The following is a 16,379-nucleotide window of genomic DNA, read 5'->3' on the forward strand; positions in this document are numbered from 1 at the left end:
CTATCATATTTCGATATTATAGTTATTGGATTAAAAATATAACTATGCCTTGAAATATTTATATGAAAATTCTCACATTTTCAAAAGATGAATAGAAAAATTAAGAAAATAAATAAGAAAAAGGCTTCTTAATTATGCATCTAAATTTATCTGAAACTTAATAATAATTCAAAAATTCAAAAACGATAATATTGAAAAAGCTTCCGTTCTACATATTGCGATTTTCGTATTATTCTCTTATATTGAACCCATCTCAGAAGACAAGGGTACTAAGTCGTCGCACTTTATTTTTTATACAAAAATTTTACGCTAAAATTTTTTAGTTATTCAATTTCATTGATGTTGGTCTAGTCAACAGGATTATTCGTTATTTTTTTAATTACAAATTTGTGTTAGTAGTTAAACACGATGCGATAGATTAACACAGTGCAAATAGTTTTTATTAGACAAATTTTTAATTACAAAATATTTCCAATTGTTTTTCGGATTGACGGCGAATTTTTTTCCCCGTATGACTTATAATGTATGCAATTGTCATTATGCGAAAGTGATTCGAAATAGTTTCTCTTTTTCACAAGATGCATAAATCCGTTAAAAACTTTTTAATCCGGTAAAAACTTTTTAAGTAGAATTAATAGTATATATTAGGATAATCTAAAAGATCTATTTGAATAAAAACAAATAACGCTAGTTTAATAATAGCGAATGAATATAACTGTATATCTTTAGAACAATTTAGCTGAATCTTAAAACAGAAAGAGAATCTTAAAGCAGAAAAAAAAAGTTAAGCATAAGTTTTTTTTCTGCCTTTTATTTGTAATTTAATATTTTATTAAATGTTTAAATGTTAATCTTAACAAATTTCGCTTCCTCAGTAACTTTTTTTTCCAGTTTATTTCAGTTTAATAGACGCAAGAGTAAGAATATCTTTTTGTCTTATTATATTTAAATGAAAATTTCCATATTTGCAAGATTCGCATGGAGAACAGAAAAATAAAGAAAAGAAATAAAAATATGTTTCTTAATTATGCATCTAAAGTTATCAGCAACGTTATAATAATTTCAAAAACAATTATAGATATTGAAAAAGTTTCTGTTCCTTAAAATGTTTTATAGAAAATTTTACTGTAGATATATTTATATTATATACGATATAGTTATTAGAGTAATATAATTTATCAATGCCACACGTGGATTACATTAAGTGTCTAAACTTTGGTGCTTACATCGCCAGAAACTAAAATTATCTTTAGTTCTTCGCAAATGATAAATATAAACATTGAGAACAAGAAGTTTCGCCCTTCTTTCCGATTTTAAAAATTCCATGTTTGCCATGTCCTGTGGGAATAATCTGATCGTTTGAGAATGAACTGAAATATCGTAAAGTGAAATGTTCGATGACAATATTCGATAAAGTCGCCATTTGTGCGATGAGAGTTTTGGCGAAATTCGAGAAGAGCCAGACACGAAAATTATGTTTCAGTTTTTTGCTGTAAAAACCGTCTCTCGTTCTTGGTTGAGATATTTACTGACGGATCCAGGCTAATTTATAACGGCGAATACAAAGTGGGATGGGCATTCGTAGTATATGTCGATGGTGGTCTTGTAGAGTCTCGCAACTTCAAACTTACAGATTATTCAACAGTTTTCAAAGCAGAATTATGGGCGATACTTCAGTCACTCCACTGGATACACCAAAATAATATCAATAGCGAAACAAACATCTATTCTGACTCACACTCCAATATTCAAGCCCTTAGCAACACAAACACGAATGATTACCTTGTTCAAATGATAAAAAATACTTACAAAAATATTACTAAATTCCACTGAATTAAAGCCCACAAAGGATATGTTTGCAATGAGGAAGCTGATAAACAGGCGAAATTAGCTTGTCAAAAATCAACAATAGATCTATATGACATACCATCAAAACAGACAACAAGAACAGAACTCATGAAGAAAAACTTTTTAACATGGCAGCAAAGATGGGATAGTGATGATACAAAAGACCGACATACTTACCAATTTATCCCAAAAGTCAGCACTCGAAAAATCTACTCCAACTTCTATATCAATCAATTTCTAACTAACCATGGAGCCCAAGGTAGTTATCAGTCAAAATTGTTCGGGAGAGACCCGAACTGCAAAGTTTGTAAAACTTATGAAGATATCGAACACGTACTTACTGTCTGTCCAGTTTATGAGGATTTAAGAATTAAATTTTTCCCGAGAAATTTCAACTTTGATACCATTAAAAGAAACTGGAACCAAAAGAAACTAAACAAAGGAATTGAAGAGCTTTTTAAAAGACTTTTTGAAAACAGAATGGAGGATCTGGCCTAAATCGATCCTTCAACAGTATTCCCTGGATGCCCTGAAATGGGGGCGGGACAGGGTAAAGCCCAACTACGTTCTTAGTTACTTACAAGCAAGCCAAACAAAATTTCAAAGTAGAAAAACCCTTCAGTTGACCATTCATTGTTCATGTCAGATCTTCTATTCATATTCGCCCCTTTATTATTCTCCTTCTGATTTCGACTTCAGAATTTTAGTGCAGATTGTAGGTGGAACCTTAAAGGAGGGAACAAAAACGATGTGAAAAGGGTGAACGATAAAATAAAATTTTATTACAAATCATTCATTCATAAATTTTTTCCTTAAAAGCTAAGATTCGAAGTTAAATTAATATCATTTTCTTTTTTTAATTTCAGATTCAAGGCAAAATGAATATCACTTCCTTTTTTTTAAATTTATTTCAGCAGAAAGTAATCACGTTGAAGGGCGCTTTTAGAGTGGGCACACAGGGATAGGCCCCGGTATCCCGGTGAGTCAGTTTACCCGTGGAATCCTATTTACTAATATTATAGATAATGTTATATAAAATAATATTCAACTTAACATTGTGACTTTTTAAATGATTATCTATTTCATTACTTAAGGACTGGGACCACTTTTCTGGGAAAAGGCACCGCATATTATTAATAAATAATGATTTATTTATGAAAGAAAACAATTAAAATATTCCATGATATATCCTTTTACGCCAAAGCAATTTTAAGCCAGAAAGCACAGGAAAATAGTATTGAAAATTAATTCGATTCTCGAACGATAAACTGGAAAAATCTTTTACAAATGTTGAGTTGCAACTTTAATTTTTTCACTTTTGCTTACTACGCCACATTATATTGGTTCTGTTGTTGTCTGCAGATTCTAGAATTAACGTCTTAGACTCCTCAAAGGTATTTATAATTTAGTATTTATTTTTTAATGAAACTAAAAAAATTCAATCGTACATAGTTACAGGAAATACAAAATAAGCATCGTAGGTTGAGTTTTTCTTGAGTTATAAATTAGCTAGAAAAATAATAAAAGTGATGTTTTATAGAAGGTGATGTTAAAAAATTATTCAGTCTACTCAATAATATTGACCAATGCATAAAAACTCTTAGTCCTAATTTAATGATCATGCATTTAATTAAGTTTGTAAATATTATGAATAGTGTTAGTTATGGTATGAGTATTTCGGTCATTGTAATTAACTTCTGTGTTAAAACATGTTATCTTACTATAAATAATAGTAGTGTAGTTAGATCAGAATATGTTTCTAAAATAGCGTAGAATAGAGAAGGTAATACGTAGAGCTTTAAATTAGTTATCCACATGTAAGAGAGAGAGGGTGAGAGATGCCTGTTTTGTTCATAATTTCAGCCATTGATTTGCCCGAAATAGATTGGCACATTTTCAAAAATATATAAATTAAGTAGTAAGTTTTTAGTAAATTTATTTACAATAACATACAATTAACTCAATGATTTTAAATAAAATTTAATTTCTTTATTTGGGTATCCATAGTTTTTTTTAATCAAGTTTTGAAAGAGTTGGTCTACTTATTTTTTTTGGATAAATAAACATTACTAAACATTCTTTTAATTCTATTCATTTGATTAAAAATGGTATTTCAATGGATGTTTTTAGAAACATTAGAATTACAAGGAATTAGTTTATTTATATTAAAAATAAAATTATTTTCTTTATCGTATAAATCAACAAAGCAGATATTTTCCTCTTCTATAATACCCAAATCTAAAAAATTAAAATTCATCTTATCATCATGATTACGAAGCAAGATTAAATCCTCGGGGTAAATATAATTTAAAAAAATTGTATAATCTTGAAAATTAAAGATAATTAAATCATCAATAAATCTAAGAACACATTTAATATTAAGAGTATAATTATTTTCATAATAGTGCAAAAATAAGTTAGGTAAGAGAGATGAAAAATTAGATCCTTGTGGTATTCCATCAATTTGAAGAAAAATATCTTTTCCAATGTAAAGATAATTATTAAAAAGACAAAAATTAGTTAGAATTTCCCAATAATCAAAATCGCTATTAAGGATACTTTTAAAATCATAGTAATAATTCAAAAAGACATCTCTTAGTTTTGAAAGTGGAATGCTGTTGAAAAGATCCTGGAAATCGAAAGTGGCAATAGAATTAATTTTACATGGTTAATAATTTCTAAAATCTGTTGATTATTAGTGATAATCCAAGAAAAACCTTCTTTAATAATATTTGTAATAATTTTATTTAAGTAGTTAGAGAAAATGGTGCTAGGTTTAGTTAGGTAAGTATCAGACCCACATGTGATTCTTCTAAATTTTATAGGAATTTTATGAAATTTAAGACTGATAATTACGTAAGGAAATTATGTATTGCTAATTTTAATTTTTAACCTCTTATATAAAACTAAAATTTTTTTATTGAAAATATTATTATTTAAATTACTTAGCCTAAAATTTTTACTACTTTTTAATTCCGTATTTAAAAGTTCAACATATAATTTTTTACAGAAGATTGCATAATTATTGTTAACATTGTCTATAGGGATAATTAAATTTTTTTTTCTAGTTTCTTAATAGATTGAACAATTTTACAAAAATTTCCGTGAGTTTATGCTTTATGATTGGTGAAGAATACTTCGAACAAATTCAGGCATCGAAAAACAACTGTTGTGTGCATCAACCGAAAAGAAATCTTTGGAATAGTTTAGTGGACGCCAGTAATTCAATCGAATTTATATCTAGCATATACTTATTACTTATAGTATAACTTGCACTAGCGCCTCAGTGTTTTCAATCACAAGTATTATGTATTTTCTTTTTTCTGTTTTTAGTTGCAGCTATTCAATGTTTATCAAAGCAGCTTGTATGTTAAAATAATCAGTATGTATGAATTTTTAATTTTCGAAATCTTTTTCATTACCAAATTTAAGCTTAAGACTATGCATGATTTTTTTCCAGTTTTATAAGTTACTAATTAGAACTTATAAGTAAACTTTTATGCGTTCTTTTAAGGTTTTATATTCGAAAAAATATGATATTTATATGCTTTAGATTCGTAAAAACCTTGAACTTTGTAAATTAGAAAAAAAACTAGATCCTTTATAGCTGCACTTATAATTCTGACCTGTATGGTTTTTTTTTAAAAAAATTAAGTTGACTAATATTTAACGCGAAGAAAAATGCTGAAGAATAAAAAGACTCCTGCTGGTTAGCCTGCTAGTTTTTGCCTTTTTATCTACATTTAGAAGAAAAAAAAGTTTTACCTCTTATTATACCACAGAATTTTAAATACTGAACAAATATTTTCCTGAATAAATTTTAACTACCATTTTCTTTTATAGTTTGTACAATTAAGGGAAAAGTAATTCCTTTTATCTTAAAAGATTAAATGTAATTCTTTTCAATCATTTTGAAAAACAAAATATGTTTGAAACAAATAATTTTTAAAATTGCATAATTAAACAAAAACAAGATTATATCTGATTTGATCTTTTAAATCTGGTCTTCTATTGAAATTTATCAATCTGGAATTTACCTGTTTCTAATTATATTATTTTGAAATTACTTGAAATAGCAGAAATTTTCAAATAATGAATTTTCAAATGTTTATTCATAACTTTTAGTTCTTACTTTTGTGTCATAGTGCTAAAATATTGTCCAAATGTTTTGAATTTTTCGTAATAATTTTGCTTTTTTTCTGAATTTTTAATAGCAAATTCCTTAAAAACGTAAACCTTTGCTAAACCAGCAACAGCCAAAAAGTTTATATGTTCAGATAGTATTATTAAATTATTTTTCAATTATTCAAATGCTTTTTCTCTTTCGCAAAATTTATTTATTATGTGCAGCATAAATATGAAAGGTTGATTTGCTTACACTTTTTGATGACATATTTAAAACAGAGACTACAAAAGAAATGAAAAAAAAAATAAGAAGAAATTTAAAAACTTATAATAAAAATTTATGCATTAGTTGATACCATGTTGAAGATGGAGGTGGCAGAGTATATTGTTTGTTTATTCACCTGAAGAACTGCTTTTTTATAAAATAGAAGACACGAATATATACTGTCGTACATAAGAAGAAACAAAGTTATGGACAAAAAATTTATATTTTAACATATTTGTCTTTTCGTATTATTCCAATTTTTCAGCGTTGTGGTAAAGAAAGGAAGCAAAAGAAAGGAAATAGAAATGCTTCCATCCTGAAGCACTTCGTTGTTGTTTCAATTGCACATCCTTAATGTAAAGTTTGCTTTACTTTTTAGTCGCCCTAACTTGACCGAAATTGGGAAACTTGAGAAATAGTTTTGGTAGCTAAATGCGTGTGAAGTTGTAAATGATTGTCACGCAATATGAAAGTATTGTCTATATTGTATTGTCATATTGGAATATATTAGAAATTTATCTGCGTAAAATGTAATTAATTTATAAATGCGTTCTAATAAAAGCAAAAGGATTAGATGACATGAATGACAGCTGTGAACACCTTTAAATAGGCGTGACCACCACACGTTGCAGTTTTTATGACAAAAACTATGATCCAAATCTCTCGCAGCATTGCCAAGTTGAGGTGGAATGGAGTACAGTTCTATTTTTTACAAATGTGAGTAAATATTTTCGAAATTTCGGTTATTTACTAAAAATAATTTATGTTTTTAGTAGGTAGATTCCTCTATTTAAATTTTGTATGCTGTTTGAGTTCTAATAAAAGAAAATTACCGAAACATGTTCCTTCTATTTTAACATTTCGAGCTTGGGTACAGAAATGTAGATATAGTTTTCTATGGATGTATTAAAAAAATCAAACAGCTTCGTCAAATTTAAATTAAGACTGTGGTTTGTTCTTTTACCAATTGCCCGATTTATAAATGTTTGGCTTAAAAAAATTCAGAAACGGTTGTCAGTTTATCTGCAGGTATATTTTTTTTTCTTTAACATTGGAATTTTTAACTCAAAGTGAAACTTTTCAAGGTAGCATTTTTTTGAAAAAATTGTATTTATTTTAATTTGCCTTTCTTCCCATTATTATGTTTTATTTTCATTTCAGGTCAAATGAGAGAATACTTTTTGAAGAAAAGTAAAGAAATTACAGAAATTGAAGCTGCAATAAAAAGTAGAAATCGATTTATATCTGACAAAATTCAGGATATTTGCTCTAATGCTGCGAGAGCTTGTAATACCATTAATATTCATGATAAGTTTTTTTAAAGTGTTTTTCATTGTCTTCTTTTGTATAAATACTCAATCAATTGGTTGTTTTCAATTAAAATTTTTAATTCTGATGTATGAATTTAAAATAACGAAAATAAAAAAGATATTGTATATAAAGGAAAACTTGTGTTTAACTTATGTTTTAAGTAAGTAATGTTAAATAATTGTAGTTTTATTATAACATGGTTTATATAAACAGCTAATATTTATAGTAGTTGATGCTGTCTTTTTTATTTATTTTATCTAAATATTTTTTTAAATCGTGGTGCAGCATTTAATGCTAGTTTAGCAAAGAAATATCAGAAGAAATTTTAACTTGGGTACTAACGATAGGTTAACAAAGAAATTAAAAAAAAACATGGATTGGGCTAAGCTACGACGCTTTAAAACATTCTTACGCTACAAGCTTGGGCAAACAAATGAGGTACCTTTAAACAAACGCAACTACAGCGCCACTGTGTTAGATATCACAGGCCACTGCGTGGCAGAGGTGTCCACGAAGAGCTTAGCTATTATCTGATATTTCATATGCCTATAGTTGTTACTTATTTTGTTCTTTAAAAAGCATTCTTTCCTTTTATTTCTTTATCAGTGTATATTCTTTTGTTTTCAGGTAAAAACGTGGTTTCAAAACCGAAGAGCGAAATGGCGGAGATTAAAGCAAGTAATGAACATTATTCCTGACATTTTATTTCTTTAAAGAAAGAGAAATTCTTTTTTCTTATTTATAATTGAAAACTTTAAATTAAACAAAATTCAATCAAAGATTTTACATATCATATTATATTCGTTTTAGAGAATCAATTTTATCCTCAGGTAATCTAAGTCGAGTTTTTCGTTGCATTACATTTTAGAATCACAATTATTAATTAAGATAAATAATAAAAGCTTCAATGATAAAATAGTCGTTCTGAACTACAGTAATCGCAAAGCGAAGAAGGGTTGAATCAGGAGACAGACAACAGACAATTCAACAAACGTTTTAAAAGTGGATATTGTACTTTGGGGGCGTGATTAGGATTTTAGCCGCCCTGGGTGAAGCATTATATGATAGGTAAAAAAAATCATGTTTTATTTAACAAAATATTTATTAAACATTAGATTTTTGGTGAAATTATTTTTTAAAATTTATTTTCGCCTTTAACGATCTGACAAAATGTATAAATAATACTTGATATTAAACTAAACTCAGAGGCGTGACAGCCCTTAGAGGGCCAAGGCCCACTATGCCCATCTTAGTTTTCTTGACCTTGGGCTCTGGGGTGCAGGAGCAGATGTTCTGGTTAGGTGGTCAGCCAAACACGGAACATCCTGAGTTTAGTTCCCAAGCATGCTTAGTACTCATTTATCGACCCACTGAAGGGATGGAAGGCTGAGTCAACCTTGCCCGGCCCGAGGATCGAATCCAAGACCTGTGGCACTGGAGCGGAAAGCGCTACCACTCAACCACCGGGCGTCTAATACTTGATATTACTTAACAATAATATTACCTAACAATAATATTGCAACTGAAATTCTTAATAACACTAATAATAAAAAGGTTAATATTGTGATTTAATTATTGCAAACTTACTGAATAAATAAAGTCAGTTATTATTTTTTATCAAGCTAAAAACATTAATAAATTGCCAAGACTGAAAACCAACTTGTCGAATGAATAGAAAATTAATTTAGATCAGAAAAAAAAATCAAAATAGAAATTTCTTGTCAGAACATGTCTTTATTCTTTATTTCTCAAATAGATATTTAAAATGTTATAAAATTACCTGCATTGAATAAAAGTGTATAAAATACTTGTATGAGTATAAAATTAAATAGGTATAATTGAAATATATTTATCGATAATACAGCGATCAAATTATTTTACATATTAAAATGAGCACATTGAAATATGAAAATGATATGAAATGAATAATGGAAAATTATAATTTAAAAGTTACATTCTTGTCTATATTTAAGCTCTTAAAAAAGAGATATTTTGCTTCTTAATTTATTAACTTATTTCTTGATTCTATGAATAAACATTTATTATCAATGAGATTTAATATCAAGTTTTTATTATCACAGCCTTAAATATAATATATTAGTTTATTGAGTTCCGCATAAATATTATTGTTTTAGATAAATCTGTAATTTAAAAAAAATCAAGGGATAGAAATCAATGATTATTTTAATTAAATATTTTTAAATCATTCCAGCCCTGTTTTTTATTATTCTTGAAATTTTCAGCCGCAGTTCTCAAAGATTGCCCCAAACACACACTGACAAATCGGAAATAGTTAAAAATTTTTATACAATTAATTTCTATGACATAAAAGTTGACAAAAAGTTGTTATTTAAAAAATTACACTACTCATATAAAGAAACATTAACTGAAATGAAATTCACATTTGGAAATATAAATTATAATAACTCATATGAATTATATATCCAAGGAATCGTAAAAATATATCCAAGATTTAGCAAATATATAAAAAAAACTCGTAATAACCTATTAATTAATCCGAAATTCTTGGCGGCCCCAAATTTCAGCGGCCTTGGGCAGTTGCCCACCTTGCCCACTCCTAAGGTGTTGCTTTTTAAAACAACATTAAGTCTTCATTCTTGTAGTCTCCTGAGCGTTTAATATATTGAGCAAACAGTTTTATCACTTGAAAAATAATGATTTATTTTTTTCTGCCTTCACTGTTTTGTGACGTTATCTTAAAAATAGATTTTCCCTTGCTAGTGAGAGTTTTTAATTAAAATTAAAAGTTATAAGAAAAGTAGGAAATTTGATTCAAGTAAAATTTCAAACAGTTTTATGATATATCTTAAGCCGAATGGATTTTTTAATAGCTTAAATGAGAAGAAATAAAAAATATCCTATAATTTTTAAAAAGGAAAAAAAACAAAAAAAGAAAAACAAACAAATATATATATATATATATATATATATATATATATATATATATATATATATATATATATATATATATATATATATATATATATATATATATATATATATATATATATATATATATATATATATATATATATATATATATATATATATATATATATATATATATATATATATATATATATACATGTATATTATTTGCTTCTGTAATAACTGAAAATAACCGAAAAAGGTTAATTATATTTAATTAAATTTTTTAAAAAATATTAAAATATGTGTGAAAATAAACTTAAAAAAAATATGTGTTTACTTTAATACATATTTCTAGGTTAGAATTGCATTATTTATTGCTTTGAATAAGCAGCCAGTTTTTTTCTCAAATTTCTTTATAATTTCATAAGCTAATTTATAGAAAAAAGTGAATATTTTTATTGGAGTCTTATTTTATGATGTTATTTTGCACTTTTAGGAGGAGTCGATAACAGCTGAGGAATCAACAGATGAACTTAGATGAAAATTCATTCATTAGTGGGTTTTCCAGATAATTTTCGCTTAGTTTGAAATATTATTTTGTAAAAAAATTTAGAAATTGTATTCGCTTACATTGGAGTATTTTGTGTATAATCCATACTTAATAGAGAAATAAATAACGTTACTTTTATTTATTTCATATGATAGCTGTGTGTCGCATTACATTATCTTAGGAAATGTTTTGACTATTACATTAAATATTTCTCTACTTTGACATTTTTAAAAAATGATTTTAGTCGTTCACAAGTACCGGGGTTGAAATGATTTGTCGAAAAATGCAAAAAAGTACAAAATAAATAAAATTTTTCAGAATCCAAACATTTATATTTATATTTATTCGCAGGAAGGTTAGGTTTAGTAACTTAAGTACTTGTTCTAAATAATTAGTATTAAAATATTTGGATAATTTCGAAGTTTGTACTAAATAATTAGAGTATCCGAGGAATTATTGAGTAAACATAAACGTAATTATTTGAACTTTAAACATTTTTCCTCGTAATTATTACCATACATAAGCCTATCTTTTTTCATTAAAATTTAAAATTTATCCAAAACTCGAAACACATCAATAAGCTGACGTAAAAATATATGTTGTGCTATTGTGGATAACTTCCCAGCCATCTTAGTTTGCTTTCTCATAAATATAAACTCATTGAAAGTAAGATTATTTCTTATTAGTTTTATTTCTTTTCGACTTAGGAGACTGAAGTCTCATTGTGTGAAGTAGACTCTTAAGCTTTACGAAACTTTTTCTAACTGTTTAATATATTTTTGTTTTAGTTTAATTTTCTTAATGCATAGGCGATATAAGTTACAAACCATCAGTTTTTGTAAAAATGCGTACTATATGAAGAACTTTAATTTTAATTAAAATTAATGACACTATGAATTTGAATTTGTTAAACCTTAAAAAATCGTTATTTAAAATCTTGAAAGTTTTTAAAACCTTCTCGATTGATATCTGTGGTAATGATCAGTTATTTTCCCGAGCTAAGTGTCAATCTTAATGGTTGTAGGGGGTGATTTCTACTATACTAATTAATTAGTGCTGACTATCAATTAAGTTACGAAATCAGACACAAAAAAGTACTTTTACTGAATAAACATGAATTTTTTTGCACTTATTTTGATTCCTGACCTTCAAAACAGAGGATACAAAATTTCGAAAAATTTGGATCAAACATTTGGGTGCTAGGAAGCTGTATACATTTGGCGTAGTCCCAAAAAGAAGACCAAGCAATATTATCATACCAAGAGGAGTAATTAAAAATTTTAAGATAATTAACTATACGATCGATAAGAGAGAAATACTTAGTGTTTCTGAGTTGCTAAGCAATAAGTTGAGACAAACTTTTTAAAAAAAGTATCAAATGAAAACTGAAGCCTTTTCATTCATTTTATGTTAGCTCTGGAAGACTTCCTTTTAAAATAGTTAATAGAGAAATAGATCAAAGCAACGGGCTCATTTCGGGCTGATTTTCGTTTTCATCTCCTTTGTAAATATAATTTGAATCAATTTATAAATTCTTGGAATTATAATTCCAAGATTTTAGAACTAGAACACACGCACTTTTTATATTATATTATTTGTATTTTTTAAGTTGATCTTAACTTTCTTAATAATGAAGATTTTATACAAAAATCAAATTCTCATTAATTATTTTAATTAAACTCAGAGTTTTAGGGCAAACTATGAAAAAGCTCTCAAAAAATGCAAAGTATCTGGAAGAGACTATAGTATCTATAATGCATATTCACAGGATTTCATATAATTCACGATATTTCTATTATTGAGGAAATAGTAAATATTAAGTGATATTTTACAAATATTGGAATATGTTTGAATATTGTACGATTAATTTTTCAAAAAATTGTATATGTCTGCCGTGAGCTATGTGGCCGTCTTTGAATAAAGATAATTTGCTAACAGAAGCTCCTATACATTCTGAAATTCATCATAAAATGTCCCTCAGCATGTTTTTCAATTACAATCAGCTATATTTATCCAAATATTGTTATTTCTTTGCTTAATTTCCCTTATTAAAAGCTTCCTTTATGTTTCTTACCGTCACTACATCCATATACCTGATGTGAAACCGTATTCGTGAGGTCCTCAAGAAACTGCAATGGCAGCAGCAAAACTTAGAAGTTAAATGTGTTTTATTATGTTAATATTCACTACAAAATTCAATAATCAATTTCAATAACTCCAAGTATCTGGTTACAAATTCTTAAGTTTTGAAATTTTAAAATTTAAGATAACTTCATAAATACAATGTAGAATCCACAATTTTCCCAATGTTAAAGAACCCTGTTAAATTAATACAAGTAATATACAGATATTTGTTTCTACGAGCATAAGATTCAGATCAAAATAGGGATCAAGACACAAATCTAATACAGTATACTTGATGATAAAAACTTCATTGGCTTAAAAAAATATGATGTACTGGTTGAAACTCAATATATTTCGAAAGCTCAAAAATGAACGCCCATTCTCTCGCCAAAGACTAATTAATAGACAAAGACTAAAAAATTAAATAAAGATAAAAACAAAATTAGAAAAGCCGCAGTGACAGAGAGAGGAAAATCAGGGTAAAATGCATTTCCACGAACTAGGGAGAGATGGTAAGGAAATCTTCGTTGACAAGGGAATTGGCATTCATATGTTGTTGTTCTCAGCCCCATGACCAGCAGAGCTAGATCAGGTCCATGAACTCGTTCACTCTGAGAAAGTCTAGCACCAACAGGGGAGCTTGAACCAGTTCCTGCCTGGTAAGCCCCAGACAAGATGAAATGTGGTCAGGGGAGGCCTGGGCAGCAGAACATTTAGTGCAGATTTCGAAATGTTTATTACCATCGATATAAGTCATTGATGACAGATGTCCACTGAGGAAACGAGTAATGGCATATGAATAAAACAAGTTTGAAATTATCCCCAAAATTCCAAGAATGTGCTGAGGATCACATTCTTGATAATGACTTATCCACCTTTAGTCTAAATTTTAAACCTCGTCTGGTTTGTTTAATTTAGTTTTAGTTTTGTTTTTCACATTTTTTTCCTATTTTTCGTTGGCAAACAAACATTTTTGTTTCAAATTATTTTTTTCCCTCATTTACGTCTGCCGAGTCTAGAAAATGTGTGCCTATTTTTGATGAGCGCTAAGCATTGCCGCGACTCCTGACGTTATTTTGAACTCTCGAAATGCATCGACTTTCCTTAAATTTTAATATTTTTTGAAGTTAATGAAGCTTTTATCTTACAGCTTCAGTTTCTTGAAATTATTCATTTAATACATTAAATTAAAATACTATAAACACGCAGTATATTAAATTAATATACTTTACGCGATATTAAAATAAGTTTTAACTAAAGATAATGGCTATGGCTCTTATATTGAAAAAATAATAAAGCATTAATAGTCACAACTTTCTAAAAAATCAATGCAGTAAAATTTTTTTATACAGTTTTATTTATTTATTTAATAATTTATTCACTGCTGTATTGAAAAATTTTTTTTAAGTATGTTAAACAATTCCATCTACAAATAAAATTTCAAAAGTCGAATGAAGCAATGGAAGGACGCTTCTTCCCTGGAATCTAAGTTAAATAGTTACAAAGTCAATTATTTCGAACAAGTTAATGTTTCTGCCTTACTCGAAATGTTTTGAAAATGTGTTTTTTTTTCATCGATCTAAAATTTATTCTAGATATTTTTATTCTTGATAAATTTGAATTAACATTAAGGGTTTCAAACTTTTTACAGCTCTCCAGCTAAAACAATTGAAACTATATTTTCCAGATTACTGCTAACCCCTATTTTGAATATCAGAAATCCAAATCAGCCAAAAAAAGGATGTATATTTAAAGATAGTACGTTTTTATGTCTGATTTCGTAGCTTACAATATCATGTCTGCACTAATTAACTAACATATTTAAGATTAAGACATAAACCATTAAGATTGACTCCTGAGAATCCAGAAAAAAAATCAAATCATTAAATCAAAAGTTATTCAGGGTGTTCACTTCTTAATTTTGCGCGTTGTGCAGACTTATAAAAATAGTAAAAACAATAGCGATTTGTAAAATTTTAATCGCCAGTTTGATTCTTTTCGAATTGCTCTTTGCAATGCAATTTAAACGATAGCGTTGAGTTCTTTAATATTATAAATAATTTTTTTTTGGATGCAAGGAAAGTCTTATGTAAATATCGCAATTAATATTTTTTCTGTAATCACAGATGTTTTATTTAATGATTAACAAACTGACCAAAATAGTCAATTTAATTGATGTTCTTTTATTAGCAATTGTCATTATCGGTTGTAATTATTTGTATTGAGCTCTTTAATTGATTTATAATATCGTGAGAATTTTATTAGATTTGATCAGAATACATATAGTCGGAAGCTTCTTAAATTTCTTATTATTTTGCTGTCAGCGAAAAAAAAAGTCCCTTTTTTGAATAACAGCTTCCTTTAGTTTCCTTTCTAAGAATAAGTGACATTTATTTCAAAATTGTAAGATTGTCTTAAAAAAAAAAAAAAAAAACTTATAGCATTATTTTTCTTACCATATCATGTTTGAAAAACTTAATAGTTGAACTGTGTTTCATTATATCTGTTAAGTTGTCGCTACCTTTTTTCTTCCGATAAAATAGAGAATGACATAAATATTTTGTAATGATTTAATATTTCGATTTACGCACAAATGCAAGCTAGTTAAAATTAGAATTGCTATAGCGTAAATTTTTGATTAATACAATCTTTCCCTATATGATTGATTCTTCATATAATCCTTTTATTTTGCATCTTAAAAAATAGAGTTGGTTAATATCTTAATCTTAAAGGGCATCGATACGAGATTTGCCACCTGGAACTGTTTCTCCTAGATACGCCTTAGGAGGGGAGGGGGGTTAACTGATGGTCTTATGAATTCGGATCAGTGGACATTTTTGCGCAAAATTTAAATTTTTTGACTTTTAAGATTAAAGATATAGAAATTATGCTTCATTTAATTGAAATATATTATGCTTTAAAAAAGTTTCTTTTCTTTTTTTTATTTGCAATAAAAAATTTTTTGGAATAATAATTATCACATAAACACTATATCATATAAAATATCATATAAATTATATCATAAATAACATCATTATCATATAAAATAGTTCATCATATGAATAAATTTAAAAAATAAAACTTTTCTGCTTAACTTTCGATTATGAGTGAATTCAAAACGAAGTTTAATGAAGTTCAATGAAGTTTAAAACTTTTTAAGGTTTGAGAAACCGACTATAAATTACAAACGGCCGGCAAAAAAAAGAATAATAATCATAATTTCTATCACCCAAAGCCATAGAATATAATAATAAATATGTAACT

The 16,379-nt window shown here is 27.3% G+C and overlaps 1 protein-coding gene across 1 annotated transcript in view; it reads left to right on the forward strand.

The window, feature by feature from the left end:
* HHEX (Hematopoietically expressed homeobox) overlaps nt 1–11,143 on the forward strand; it is a 31,454-nt gene extending 20,311 nt beyond the window's left edge. Inside the window, exons 4-5 of the mRNA XM_016067784.4 lie at nt 8,177–8,227; nt 10,938–11,143. Coding sequence (XP_015923270.1) covers nt 8,177–8,227; nt 10,938–10,982 — 96 coding nt within the window. The 3' untranslated portion in view covers nt 10,983–11,143. The remainder of the gene's footprint in view (nt 1–8,176; nt 8,228–10,937) is intronic.
* Nucleotides 11,144–16,379: the final 5,236 nt, after the last annotated feature.

Source organism: Parasteatoda tepidariorum, chromosome 11 (assembly GCF_982258835.1).
Source record: "Parasteatoda tepidariorum strain Cologne lab strain chromosome 11, Ptep-v5.0, whole genome shotgun sequence".
NCBI classification, from domain to species: domain Eukaryota; kingdom Metazoa; phylum Arthropoda; class Arachnida; order Araneae; family Theridiidae; genus Parasteatoda; species Parasteatoda tepidariorum.